The following is a 14,873-nucleotide window of genomic DNA, read 5'->3' on the forward strand; positions in this document are numbered from 1 at the left end:
GATTCGATGGTACTATCTATGGTGGAAGTCTGATATGAGATCTTTCCTTCGATCTCGTGACTTTAATACTTGTGTATTAATTTTCGATGGATATGTACGTCTGAAAGTGGAAAATTTTGGAAACTGAGTTTAAAAGCTTAAAATCGTACACAGAAGGGGAAAGATTCTTTCTAATCAGAATTTAGATGGTTTGAATGCCGCGATACATATAGTGAGTCGAGATCTTCAGCATCATGTTTATAGATGTAAAACCTCTAAAGTGTCTTAGGACAATCTTGAGACCGTATTCGAAGATAACTCATCAAAAAGAAGCCATAATTCAAACTCTCACTTCTGACTAGGAAAATCTTCGGAAGGATGATAACGGTACTTTGAAGAGTTTCATGTTAAATTCTCTGAGATTATAAATGCATTTTTCTCTTAATGAAAGACTATTTCTGAAACAGATATAATATGCAAGGTTCTCAGATCTGAGTACGTGTCTAAGAAACATGACATCGTGGAAGACAAAGATTTATCATCCTTATCAAAAAGCACTCTTGTGGGAAAACTAAAGATCTTTGATCATGAGTTTCAGTCTAACAAAAGAAAAGACCTAGGCATCACCTTTAAGGATAATTCAAGGTCCAAGGCTCTAAATCCTGAACATTCTAGGGATTATACGACTCTAGATGATAATGAAGAAGCTGAAATAAATAACATTATATCACTCCTTACTCAACAATTCAAAAAACTCTTGAGATAACGAAAGAATTATCCTCTGCAGAACAACAATCTGTCACCGATAAAGAGAATACCTAGAACGATGAACAATATTCCTCAGTGCTACAAATGTCAATTCTTTCGTCATATCTCTCCAGATTTTCCCATGAATATTCGTCGGAAGAAAAAAGTGTATACTACAATATTTGATTATTCTCCAGAAGAAACTTGAAAAGACGAGGGTACCAAATACACCACTAATCTTTTGAATCCAATGACCTTCAAGCATATGAATAGGGAGAATGCTTTTATAATTAACTAATTTTAATACGGAAACACCAAAAGAATCTCAACAATATCGGTAGAATGGTCCACTCCGAATATTAACTGGATTAAGATTAACACTGATGTAGCGGCCAGAGGTCATCCGAGTTTTGCGGATGCAGGTTTCATTTGCAGGGACACCTACGCACGAATGGTAATGGCTCTAGCTCAACCTTTGGGAATTACAACTGCTTTAACAGGAGAAATTTGGGCTCTTCTTTTGGCATCGAGAACAACACCTGAAAGGCATCGAGAACAACACCTGAAAAATACGTACTGCAACTTGATTATTCTTCAGAAGAAACTTGAAAAGACGAGAATACTAAATACACCACCAATCTTTTGAATCCAATGACCTTCAAGCATACAAGTAGAGAGAATGCTTTTACAATTAAATAATTTTAATAGGGAAACAGTAAAACCACACGAACACCACAGTTTGTTATTCCGACACTAGCCAGTAAATTTCTTTCCGAACTGCTGATTCTCACAAGTAGTTCCGAGAATTTGAAATCTGGATAAGTTCGTTAGTTAGTTAGTTAAGAAGTCAATCACAAGGTCAATAAGTAGTCAAAATATCACTTACTTTAATTATTACCAGAGCCGGTTGATAATGGTTCACATAATGCATCACTTGCATTTTAATTTGCACCCAAAACACAAGTCTAAAAGAGGAGAGGGGCTTCTATTATTTTGAATTGTTTAAAAACAAAAAAAAAAAACAAAAAAAAAAACTGAAAGGAACCCCAAGTCAAGTGGAAAATGACATGTGAAAGTAGTATTACTTGGATATAACCTCCCATTCACTATAAACTACACCAAAGTACCAAACCAATCTTCTTTCGATCACAGTTCCAGTGCCAGGCCCTTCTGGATGTGGAGTGGTGTTTCGCGATTCTCATGGCTTGGTTAAAGAATTTTTAGCTCAGAATTTGGGTTTTAACAATTCTTCATGTGCCCAGCTCTGGGAGCAATTTATGCTCTCCGTTTGGCATGCACAAAGAGAATACAAAGGCTCTGGCTTGAATGTGACTCTACTTTTGTTTTACAGGCTACCAAAAATCCAAATTTGGTCTGTTGGACGCTATCTACCCACTGGAACAATTGTTTGAAATTCGCATCTTCAATTCAATTTGTTTGTACTCGTATATACCGTGAAGATAACTCGGTGGCAGACTTTTTGGCCAAGCACGATGCTATGGTTGAGTCTCGTTGGTGGATTGAGCCTCCAGATTTTACAAGATGGAAGCTCCTCATAGATAATTTTATCTTTCCATTGTACCGTTTTCGTAATATATAATAGTTCTTTTTTCTTTGCTCTTTTTCTCTTTTCTTCTTTTTCTTGTTGGAGGTAAGGCCTAGTCCCCCTCTTTCTTTTTTCTGATTTTAATAAAATTGTTGCCCAGTGTGCCTTTGCCATGGGTAGTTTCTTAAAAAAAAAAATTCATTTTCCTGAAGAGGTTAAAGAATTGTATCACGAATCATGACGTTAGTTATAAGTTTGGCAGTGCTCTTTTTTATAGAATAGGGGTAGCTATCCAAAAGGGTGTTGGTGCCCAGCTTGTTGTCAGTCTACCCACCAACTTATTGCCAAATGATTGTAATTATTTAATATATGATTAATAATATAAACTTGTCTCTAAAAAAAAACCTCAGCCCCTCCACCCTTCATCCCGGTTGAGCCCATTCAATGTGATGATATCAGTGTAGACACAACAATAGTTCTTAAGGCTATAAAGAGCTTCCTTAAAGGCACGTCCTGTGGGAGAAACGGCTTGAGAGCTCAACATCTTCTTGACGCAATGAGTGGTGCCTCCAACGCACTCATAGATGAATTACTTTCTTCTTTAACCAAAGTAGTTAACCTTTGGTTGGCAGGACGTTGCCCCTCTGCACTTGGTGAATATATTGCGAGTGCTCCACTCACTCCACTGCAGAAACCAGGTGGTGGTTTACGCCCCATTGCAGTGGGCAATATTTGGAGACAATTAGTATCCAAGCTTGCTGCTACTTGCGTTGGGAAGGAAATGGCGTTATACCTTGGTGATTTTCAATTTGGCGTAGGGGTGCCTTGCGGCGGTGAAAGTATACTTCACTCCGTTAAAAGACTCATGGAATTGAAAGGTGATAGGAGTGATATGTCAATGCTACTAATTTATTTCTCCAACGCTTTCAACATGGTCGAAAGAATTGCGTTACTTCGTGAAGTCAGATTACAATGCCCAACAATTTCGTATCGGGTCGAATTCTGCTATGCACATCCCGCCAGGATGTACTACAATGATGCCATCCTCTCCTCCGCTCAAGGGGTGCAACAAGGTGACCCACTTGGTCCCTTACTATTTGCACTCACTTTACATCCCATCATCAAGAAGATTGCTTCTCAATGCTGCCTCGACCTGCAAACATGGTACTTAGATGACGGTACGTTAATTGGCGACACCATGGAAGTTTATAAAGTGCTACGTGTTAGAGCATTGCTCGTTCGAACTCGCATGCGTTGCTATCTCAAGTGTGTTTGTCAATGTTAGTGATCAAAACTATATTCTTGATTTCTCGTATACTTATGACTAAGTCTCGGTCTAGATAGTTAGGAATAGTTGAGCTCCAGACTCCATGGCTATTATCTTACGAAGACGAAGAACTACTCAAGGAACCAGTGTAACTTCATCCGACCAAAAGGTATGTGGAGACTTGAACTCATCTGTCACTCAAAAGTCTATCTACTCTATCTCCTACTCTTAAGACAAAAGTCTTAGAAGTATGATAGTTTTCATACATACACATTTGCTATTTCGAGCCGAGTTTACCCGCCTATCTTTTTCTCGAAATATGTGTTGGTAAGCTTTTGCTTTAACCATTTTCATCTTTATCCATGACTTAAGTCATGATGACGTTTCAATCTTAAAAATAGATTTGATGACGATACTCGATTCTTTATGTCTAACGACTATTATAACATTATAGAAGAATGTTTCAATGATTGAAATGTAGAGTTGAGATTACGTAACCAACTGTGAATATAAGCATATATAGTGTGTTCGCACATTAGTGTATAAATCCATGTGCCGGAAACTCAAATCAAAAATTTTTGCTGAGTTTTGAAACTCATGTCCTGTATCTATGGTACACGTACCCGTACACGTACCTAAGCTGGTTATATTTCTCAAATCGGTAGTTTCATGAACTTAAACAATAAATCAATAAGGAATGCAATCTTTGCAAACCGTGGCTATATTGTTCATGAATTGATTCAAGTGAATCAAACCGATTTTGTTTCAATTGTGTCTATGTATAAAGATCTAAGCAATTGAACAACTCTTGAACTAGTTCTTATGAGTCATTTGAACTAGTTATGAGAAAGATGAATATGGTTAATATGAAAGTGCTCATATGGCTAACCATTGGTTAACTATTTGTGAACCAACTAAGTGTACACGTTTAGGTACGGTTACTCAAACCTAAATGAACACATTTCATTTGTGTTGACAAGATAAGTTTCGATCTAACGGTTGAAAGATATTAGCTTGGATAAATCAGGTTTTCTATCTAACGGTGAATGTTGAATGATTCGTTACCAAGGTAACTTGGATTGCAAACCATAATTTGAAAACTATATAAGGGAGACGTCTAACAACTGGAAAAACTAATCCCCACACCTCCTGTGTGATACTAGTTAGTTTGCTAGAGTCGATTCTCCTTTAGCCGTAGGTTTCTTCTCGAGACCCTGTCGGTTAACGTCTTAAAGACTTCATTGGGATTGTGAATCCAGACGAAACTGCTTCTCTTGTAGTTGAGCGATCTGATCTTGCCATTTTCTATCGTACGAGTTCAATTGTAAGATTGGCTTGAGATTATATCTCTAATAGGGCAAGATAAAAAGAAATCACAAACATCTTCGTCTCATCGTTTGTGATTCCGTAATATCTATTTTCGCTATCATTCGATCTAGATTATTGTGAGGTGATTGATAATACTAGGTTGTTCTTCGGGAATATAAGTCTGGTTTATCAATTGGTTCATGTTCACCTTGATTTTATCAAAAGACGGAACAAAACTCATAGGTTTATCTGTGGGAAACAGATTTATCTATCATCGTAGACTTTTCTGTGTGATACATATTTGTTTGTTAAAGTCTTCGACTTTGGGTCGTAGCAACTCTTGGTTGTGGGTGAGATCAGCTAAGGAAATCAAGTGCGTAGTATCATGCTGGGATCAGAGACGTAAGGAGCGCAACTGTACCTTGAATCAGTGTGATATTGATTAAGGTTCAACTACAGTCCAGACCGAAGTTAGTTTGTAGTAGGCTAGTGTCTGTAGCGGCTTAATACAGTATGGTGTTCAATCTGGACTAGGTCCCAGGGTTTTTCTGCATTTGCAGTTTCCTCGTTAACAAAATTTCTGGTGTCTGTGTTATTTCTATTCCGCATTATATTTTGTTATATAATTGAAATATCACAGGTTGTGCGTTGTATCGATCAATTATTAAATCCAACCTTTGGTTGTTGATTGGAAATTGATTGATCCTTTGATATTGGTCTTTGGTACCATCCAAGTTTATTATCCTTGTATTTGATAAAGACTCGCAAATTCTTATTTGCTTGAGTAAAGATCAAATCAAGAGATAGAGATATTAACTCCTTGATATACTTTTTTATTAAGATTGAGTCTGAATGCCTAGTTGATTCTCTTAAAAGTATATTGGATTTAGTCCATACATATTGCTAATTGAAATATTGGGTGTGGTTGTTAGACCCCCGCTTTTTCACTACGCATCATCCAGATTGAAGGAATCTCCAGAGGCCTCCATCTTAACATTAACAAAACTGAATTGTTCTGGCCAACGGCAGATCCGAGAAGCCTTGATGCTGATATTTTCCCACACGACATTGGTCGACCCTCACTAGGGTCAAATTACTAGGAGGTTCGGTAAGCCTTAACCTTCAGTTTTGTAAAGACATGGTTATGCAAAGGGTGGACAAAACACTTCAACTTATGGCAGCAGTCAAGAAACTTAAAGACTCCCAATGCGAACTATTACTGTTACGCAATTGCTCAGGCGTCTCTAAGCTGTATTTCACCATGCGGACAACAAATTCGTTAGCCCTGGAGGAAGATAAATCACACTATGATGAACACCTGTTCCAGTACCTGCGACAGTTAGTGACGGCAGACGGCGCTGGCTTTGGCCCTCTACAATATCGCCTTGCCACTCTACCAATCAGGGACGACGGTCTGGGAATATACAAATGTCCGATACTTCTAACTACTGTTATTTAGCCTCCCAGTTTCAGACTCAGCCAGTTCAGCGCATCATTTTACACGCCAATACGTCAGATGGACCAAGCCCCATGTGCCAGCAGGCCATACAACAATTCACTGAGGTTAGTGGCATTTCATCTTCTTTGCTTAGCTTTGACAACACTGCCCCTCTTCCCATGCATTCAATGCATTCACTGGCAGTATTGTACTTTGACGAGGTGAAGAAGCAGCTACCCACCAAGTTCAGCCTGTCTGAACGTGATAGTGTTTTGTGGCAAAGCAACCGATTGAAACATGCCCAAGATTATTTGCTCTCCATTCCAATCAGTGGGCTGAACCAAACACTGGGACCAAGACAGTTTCGTTGATTTCTGAGTTATCGTATGGGTATTCCCCTCTTCCCTGAAGGCAGTCGTTGTACTAGCTGCAATAGAGATATGGACATATATGGCGGCCATGCATTACACTACGCCAGTGAAGTCGGACTTAAATTTAGGCATGATTTAGCTCAAGATATCTTTGTGGACATATGCTTTCGTGCTGGTGTCTCAGCAAGAAAAGAAGTATTACTCGGCTTTAGTGTTGATGGGAACCATACCTTGCTTTCGGCTGACTTGTTGGTGTACAATTGGGAAAATGGGAAGGATACATTCCTAGACGTCACAATGGTCTCTCCCTTTACAAGTGATATACGGTCTTTCGTCCCAGGTCAGGCCATTACTAAAGTTGTTCTTCGCAAATGCAACAAATACTTGGCTACTTGTGAATCCCATGGATACGGTTTTGGCGTTTTCGCTTTCACCACCTTAGGAGAATTAGCCGCAGATACGGTGGATTTCTTGAAGCGACTCAAGAACTGCCTTGCAAACAATGACGCAGATTGTGGCACAAGCAGATTTTTATTTCATAGAGTAGGTATGGCAATCCAAAAAGGTGTTGGTGCCCAGCTAGTGGCTCGGCTGCCATCTAACTCATTGTAATAACACTTACAGTATGTTTATTTTTAATAAATGCCTCTGATGGCCTCTTCCAAAAAAAAGAAAAAAAAATCACAGTTCCAGTAACCGCAAGCCCATGTATTCAATCCAACAAAAATGAAAACTTCAAAGTTTCAACCTAAATTCAGACTGGATAATCTTCATTGATGCTTCTTACAAGAAAGAAGATTCTTCGATGGGATTTTCTTTCATCCTGTACTCTGCTGATGAAGAGACCTTCATGCACCTTTCAACGGGTTTGGAGTGGGCTACATCAGCTTTTCATGTAGAAGCAAAAGCCTCACTGAAGGCAATTACGTGGTTAAAGGATAATATCTTATCAAGTGTGGTCATTGCAACTTTGGTTCAACATGTAGGACAAGCTATGTTAACATACCAGACGGCAAACTTTCTAATCCCCAAGAATTTCTGCCATAAAATAGATGCTCACCTAAATAGATTCTGGTGGGGAGAAGATCCAAAGTCAAAAAAGAGGAAGCTACACTTATTGGCCATTGAGAATATCTGCAAAACAAAGAAAGAAGGAAGGTTGGGATTTAGAAACAGTGAAATCAATAACCTTGCTATGATGGCAAGAAGTGTTTGGAGACTTATGGAGAACCCTAATTCTCTATGGGCAACTGCCCTGAAAAGAAAAGTACTTCCCTAGAACTGATATCTTACATGCTAAGTGTCCAAATACAACATCATGGGCATGGAAATGTATTTATAAAACTATGGAAAAAACTAAACCATTCATCACATGGGTGGTAGGGGAAGGAAAATTCATAGATCCTTGGTGTGACAACTGGATTCCAAATAAAGGAGTTGCAACACCAAAGGATAATACGGTACCTGATCCTAATCTCACAGTGGCAGATCTTATCAACCATGAGAACAGAACATGGGACTCAACTAAACTGAGTGCTATCTTTGATCAATCTTCTATATAGAAGATTGAAGACATACCTTTGACTCTTATCCCTTCAAGAGATAGAAGGATAAGGGTAAATGCTAGAGATGGGAAATTCACTACCAAAATTGCATATCACAGCCTCTCCTCAAGAGGTGACATTGACAATTCCGACTTATGGAGCAAGCTGTGGGTTCAAAAACTTTCTGCAAGAATAAAATTATTTGTGTGGAAGTTCTTAAAGGAGCCTTGCCTGTAAACCTAATTCTAGGTCAGAGAATACACACCTCAGACCTAATTTGCACAAGGTGTAAATTGAAACAAGAAAGTATAATGCATGCATTAGTCTCATGTTCACATCTTAGCACAACATAGTCTCAAATAAACATCATAAATCACCAGTTTCATGATCTTACCTTTGATGAATGGATCAGATATTGGTTGCAGTTGAACCCTTATAATGATGTTTCTAATAGAATTGGTACATACCCAATGATAGCCTGTATGTGCTGTTCAAGACCAGTAGAAACATAATTGTTCATACTGGAATAGTTGAAGAACCAACCTCAATTTTGGCTAGAGCAAAATTGATGCTACTGGTGCAAATCAATCAACCACACCTCCAACAAATTGTTGCAATTACACCGATCTCTGATATCTCAACTTGGATTTCTCCACTTGTTAATTGAATTAAAATTAACTGTGATGGGGCTTGGAATCTCTACTCAGAAACAGGGGGGATTGGATTTGTATTCCGAAATTCAGATCACCAATTCATTCTTGCAGAAGCTTTACATGTTGGTTGTTGCTCGGCAGAAGAAGCGGAAATCAAAGCAATAAGAGACGCCATGAGAACTGCCTGGGAAAGGAAGAATCAACAAATCCTAATTGAAATCGACGTTGAAGGAGTAATTGAGAAGATAACTAGGAAAGATTTTTGTGGCGACCAGAGAACCCAAGCAATTTGGTCTGATATTGAATACCTAATTACAAAGCTTAAGGCAATCTCTTTCACTTATGTTAACCGCACCAGTAATATGGTTGCCCATAATGTAGCTAAGTGGGCAAAAAACAATAAAAATATTATGGCTTGGTCTTCACCACCGGTCTGGCTTATGCCATGTTTAAGTGCTGATCATATACCGGCACGCCACATTGTGGCATTGTAACCCTGTTTGTCGTTTGAATCTATAGAATAAAAAAACGTTGCCTCTGTCTGGGGATAGATCTACCGTCCAAAAAGGGTGGGACAAATCCAAACGTCCATTGACATATCCGCGGCCCGGCCAAAGATAAACTTAGAAAACCAAATCACGACATATCTATAGCGGCCCGACCAAAGATAACCGGACAAATCTAACCCTGACAACCTTCCTTATATAATTAGGTTTGTAACTAACCTAGGAAAAGTGTGGGTGTCTTTCCACCAGATACCACTTGGCGCTACACAATAGTAAGATAACGTGTAATGATGAGTTATTGTGCAGGAAAATTTGTTTCAACCAAACTGGTGCTTGATACAGAGCGTCACGAAGACTGTTAGTAAAGGAAAGAACCCGTATTTGCTACATCAATGGTAATTTCATACCGGCAGGAGAATCCCAGTTCCAAAACGATATATCACCAATTAAAGATGGTGTCTATATGGAATAGAAAAAAAAATCCTGCATGTACGAACTTGGATTTCCAAATGAGGAAAACCAACTAAAACTAAAATTTTGATCGGAACCAACATTACAATAAGCACAGTCACAATTTAGATCAATTTGGTTTTTTTATTTTTAAACTACGTGGATCATCTCAGGTAGAGCTCTCATAAGTTCATCAAAATTTAGCGATACACGTAAGCCTCATCAACCAATTGAGCAGCTGGACGAACCCTTAAATGAGAAGAATAAGAAGATGGTCCTTCAAATTCGGCAATGTTTGTGACTGGTGGTGGACAACAATTTGTTGGTGTCTCACCAGGCGTAAGATTTGTTGGGCGGCAATTTAATGCATCTGGTGGAATTATGGGAGCCGCAATAGACATACTATCTGCACCAAAACCATCACCATATATACCTACTACTAAACCAATAAGCATATCCCTTCTATCAATGAAACTACTGCTATAAATTCCATAATTCTAGACAGGTCCATCGTCCGAAAGAGGTAGGACAAATCCGGACGTCCGTAGCAATTGCTACTAAATATGGCCTAATTGTTAGCGAAAGAATATTTTTCACACTGCACGAAAAATGTATTAAGAGCATATGCAATCATCCATACATTATCGTAAGCATATAAACAGTAGGAGTTCAAATCAAATGATCCACCCCCTAAACTGCTTCCATCTAGATACGTGATAGAAAATCGTATTTTTCTTTTTGAATCCAGAGTGTGTAGACAAAGTGTAAGAACACCTTGCACTGCATATGCAGTTGTTTTGAAAGAGAAAATTTTGAATCCAAAACTGTTGAGTGCCAAGTTGTAGCAATCCAAACAGATTCACTTTTCATCGTTCGAAGATTCTTAGCTACATCAAATACTAACAGACCTGATTTAACGTAATTATTTAAAACACCAATCTGTCATTCCACCAATGCAAGCTTAACTAATACATATTCCGGGTTATTTCCATGTTTGGAGGAAGCGCTGCTTTTTAAGAAATTCTGCAGCGTCGTTCTGCAAGTTTATCGCCTAATGCAGCAATGTCATTCCATTTTTGATTATCATCAGTGAAAAAGCAATTATCACCTCTCTCCAAGCGTAATATCTATCCATATTCGCAACTGCTGTCATCTGGAAAAGATCAGATGGGTTGTCTGAACAAAGAAGTGGTACTGAAGCGATGAGGGTGGGATACAAAGAAGTGAAACACAATAAAGGTATTCAGAGTTTATTTGATATGACAGAACATGCGCAGTTCGAAAAATTTGTGGGCCCGTTGTTTGTTATGATAAGAAGATGATATGGGTATTTCATCATGTGAAGATGATAAGTAAGTTGGTAATAATGAATTAAAAAAATTGGTAAAGAATTAAGAAATTTACACATCAAATAAGTGAACTATTCAAGCATTTCAAATAATAAATTTGACTAATGCACCTAATCTTTCATTACTTATGTGAGATTTAGTTAAAATAAAATAGAGGGGGTAGAGCCTCGTGATCTGCAATGATGACTGAGCAGAGAACGGATGCATGCAATGGTCTTTCTATAGATGATATTTTGGAAAAGCAGTTCAGCTGGACTTATATACGTTCACGTTTGGGTAGAATCAAAACTTATCAAAACTTTATCGGGCAATTATCAATGAAGCTTAGTTAGATAAACTTCAAAATTGGAGATGTAAATCCCTTCCCTTATTCTGATCATTCTCCATTTTTTAGGTACTCTTTTGCTAGCAAAAGGGGTTCCCATCCTGCTTTTCGTGTTCAAAAGTTGTGGTTTTCTTACCCTGACTTTTTGCAGTTGGAAACCCGCCTTAGTTTGGCATGCCTACATTTTTTTCATCATAATATATGTTTAAGAGGTTAAAAAATATTGCCCTAAAAGGCTGGAAGCCTGGAGAGTCTGTGATGTAAGCATAAGACTAAAACAAGTTGAGTTGCTTTAACATCAGTAGTTTGGTAATTTAGATGATGACCCTGCCAATGAGGTACAAGAAAAAAAATTAGCGTAACAGGTTCGTATTTAGTCTGCTACTTCGCTTAGGAAAAAAACAACTAAGTAACTGCAAATGGAGAATGGGGATAACAATACAAGTTTATTTCATAGCATTCGGTAGAGGAGGAGTTACCACAGCATCTCTCAACATCGTGCCATAGGTCCCGGCTAACTTACAGGCTGACTAAAATTGTGCCAAAGAGGTTGAGCCGCAAAAAATAAAAATAAAAAAAATTAATAGAATCCATTTTTTTTTAATTTATATTTATTATTTTAAAAACGAAAAGGAGCTATGGCAAAATCCATTTTATTTTATTTTTTGACAACGAAAAGGAGCTATGGCAGAACAAATGAAGGTATGATCTCTTCAATGCTTAATATCTCTATTCAAACATTCAATCTCCAAAAAAAAATGTTATTCCTTTATTTCCATGCGGTATAAGGGATGAAACCTGATAGGAATCAGACCCAGTATCGTTTTCTGTACCGTTTGATCAAATGTTGTTGTGAATTAAAGTCAGATGGGTTGTGGGTTTTGTTTGTTTTGTGAGATTTTGAAGATAGGATAATAACATTCACTTGTCTGATTAAACAGTTGCGCATCATCCGTTTGGTAAAATGACTGGTAGTGATAAATTAGATCCCTGGTTAAGTCCTGCTTGAGGGTCTTCTTTGTTTATAGAGGTGGATTCGAAGGTTTTAAGTGTCATCCAGTCCAGAGATGTTATTCTTTTGTGTTTGGCTAGTATAGTTTGTCACGGGAACTTACAAAATTGAGTGTAGCTTGCGGTTGCTTCCGTGTGAAAGTGGTCCTGCTTATCATGTTTACTAACTGGTGTAGCTTAGGCTCGATGTTCAAACTTGCCTGAGTGTAGTTCGTCATTTTTAATATGCAGAACTTCTGTTGGAGAAACACAATGGAAAAACGGAAACGCTGTCTGCAGGTCAACACTTTAAAACTAGGAAGTGTGCTTAGGGTCTTAGGCAAGCTTGATACCTGCTTAAGCTGCTCATATTTAACGGGTTTGAACTCAAAGAATTCGTCATTTCAGCATTTTTTATTTTTGGTAGTCATTTTTATGCTATTGGTGGTCAGAATTTAATAGTGGATGCTATTTTGGTTATGATGTTCCAAACCATAGTTCTGGCCTTGATGGTGATTTTTTGAGGTCGTAGGTGTACCTTAAGAATTATGATGTACTAATGATGAATTTTTAGGAAGTTTCTTCGTTGGTCTCTCGTGTTTTACAGCTATGAATTCCAACACTTACGGGCACATCAATGTATGCTTGTACATAACTATGTTTTAAATAGAGTTTTAGTGCTTCAAAATATGACTAAGTTGTACGCAACTGTGTTTAAATAGAGTTTGACGCTTAAACAGATTGACGTCGGCATGTATAAATTTATTCTTAGCTTTTTCCAGGCTCATTGTGCGTGCATGTCTGCTAGTTAAACAGCATAAGAAATGCAGTGTTCGAGTGTTCCGGCTGCTTTGAAAGCATTCCCTCTTGCAAGATTGTTGATAATAAGACAAGCTTGTAGCAAATTATTCATTGGAGGTACTCTCTCTCTCAAATATAGTGTGTACCATTTTGAACACAAAAATCATTCTTAAGTTTTTATAACATCAATTCTCATGAACATTACAATGCCAACCTTCTCAGCCATGATCTATATGTCCTTAGAATCGTAGGAAATATTAGTTTGAGAGATGATTTAATCACTATTGACCTTATAACTTTAAACATTGCCTGAGTAAGATACAATAGATGGAATGAATGTTTGAGAACATGATCACATGAATGTAGTTGATTTGCAATAAAATTTTAGTTGTTGTAGATGAAAACTTAAAGAGAAAAAAGAAAAGTGTCCTCTGTAACATGAAATGCTTCATCTTTAGAAGCACCCTTTGACCTCAGTGGAGTGAAATGAAAAGCCATTTTGTGCCCCATTACTTGTTGGTATGTCATACGTGTATAAGCATTGTATGGTGAAGTCATAATACTTAAACATGACAGGTCTTTCTCATGACACCAACGAACCTGTACTCAAGGAAGCTTTTGAGCAACATGGCAAAATCATTGAAGGTATTCCATTTTAATCCGAAGTCTGCATTTTCTGAAGCTACTAAATGACAGAATATATTTTTAAGGATATGAACGTTATTTGCTCAATCAGTTAAGGTTATATGTGATCATCGGAGTGGGAAATCAAAAGGGTATGGGTTTGTGCAGTTCATGTCTGAAAAGTCAGCTAGCTCAGCTTTAGAAGAATTGAATGGTCAGGTAAGAATTTCAAAAAAAAAACTAAAATAGTCCCCATCTAGGTTAGGATGCTTTGGTTTTAACTTAATGTTGGACTTTACAATGTTTCAGTTATTAGATGGTAGAAACATACGCGTATTCTATGCAAACAAAGATGGATGACAGAAACTGTGGCATACAAGGCTTGCTGACTTAATCATTGAATGTGCTATCTGAGCTCAAATTTAGATGAAAATGGTCATCCAAGTTCTGGAAAGGGATCATCTCTTATTTTAAGGGACCATTGTGGCAAATCGTAAGCTTTTGGTTCAGGACAAAATCAAGAAAGTTACCAGTGTTTTCAAGAGAACTAACCAGAGTGAAGATTTATTTATTTATTTATTTTCTTACCAAGAAATGTTCGGTTAATGTGATACTTCAAGGTAGTCACTGAACTGACTCGAGCAAAATCAAAATTTCAAAACAGAATGTCATTTATTACTTGTATTTCTTTAGGATAAATAACCACAATTTGATACTTCAAGCTGGTCACACTGATCTGACTCAGGCAAAACAGGTTAATGTGATGCTTTAAGCTAGTCACTGAACTGACTCAGGCAAAATCGAAATTTCAAAACAGTGGCATTTATTGCATGTACTAACTTCCAAAAAAAAAAAAAAATTATTACATGTACTTTTCTTTAGGATAGATAACCACAATTCGATCAATCATAAATGTCTATTGTACATAGGCAAGCAATTATCAATTTTGTAAGCATAAGTTCATATAAAAATGAA

The 14,873-nt window shown here is 37.6% G+C and overlaps 1 protein-coding gene and 1 long non-coding RNA gene across 2 annotated transcripts; one reads left to right on the forward strand and one right to left on the reverse strand.

Moving 5' to 3' along the window:
* Positions 1–7,168: 7,168 nt before the first annotated feature.
* Positions 7,169–9,222, reverse strand: LOC113282122. The gene is made up of 2 exons (XR_003326586.1): positions 8,595–9,222; positions 7,169–7,790 (listed from the first exon to the last, which is right to left on the reverse strand). It is a non-coding gene; the product is annotated as an uncharacterized LOC113282122 (long non-coding RNA).
* A 2,866-nt stretch (positions 9,223–12,088) lies between these two features.
* On the forward strand, positions 12,089–14,606 carry LOC113282127 (glycine-rich RNA-binding protein 4, mitochondrial). Its single transcript, XM_026531068.1, has 5 exons — positions 12,089–12,185; positions 13,256–13,391; positions 13,851–13,919; positions 14,011–14,117; positions 14,208–14,606. Exons 2-5 carry the CDS (start codon positions 13,298–13,300, stop codon positions 14,256–14,258), a joined length of 321 nt encoding a protein of 106 aa, XP_026386853.1. The 5' UTR covers positions 12,089–12,185; positions 13,256–13,297; the 3' UTR covers positions 14,259–14,606.
* The last annotated feature ends 267 nt before the right edge of the window (positions 14,607–14,873 follow it).

The sequence above is a fragment of the Papaver somniferum genome, chromosome 5 (assembly GCF_003573695.1).
Source record: "Papaver somniferum cultivar HN1 chromosome 5, ASM357369v1, whole genome shotgun sequence".
Lineage (NCBI taxonomy): Eukaryota > Viridiplantae > Streptophyta > Magnoliopsida > Ranunculales > Papaveraceae > Papaver > Papaver somniferum.

Coding starts and splice junctions, on each gene's coding strand:
- LOC113282127 (XM_026531068.1), top strand. CDS start 13,298: ATGCAGTGTTCGAGTGTTCCGGCTGCTTTGAAAGCATTCCCTCTTGCA. Junction 13,392..13,850: donor TAGCAAATTATTCATTGGAG/GTACTCTCTCTC, acceptor TAAACATGACAG/GTCTTTCTCATGACACCAAC. Junction 13,920..14,010: donor ACATGGCAAAATCATTGAAG/GTATTCCATTTT, acceptor TTGCTCAATCAG/TTAAGGTTATATGTGATCAT.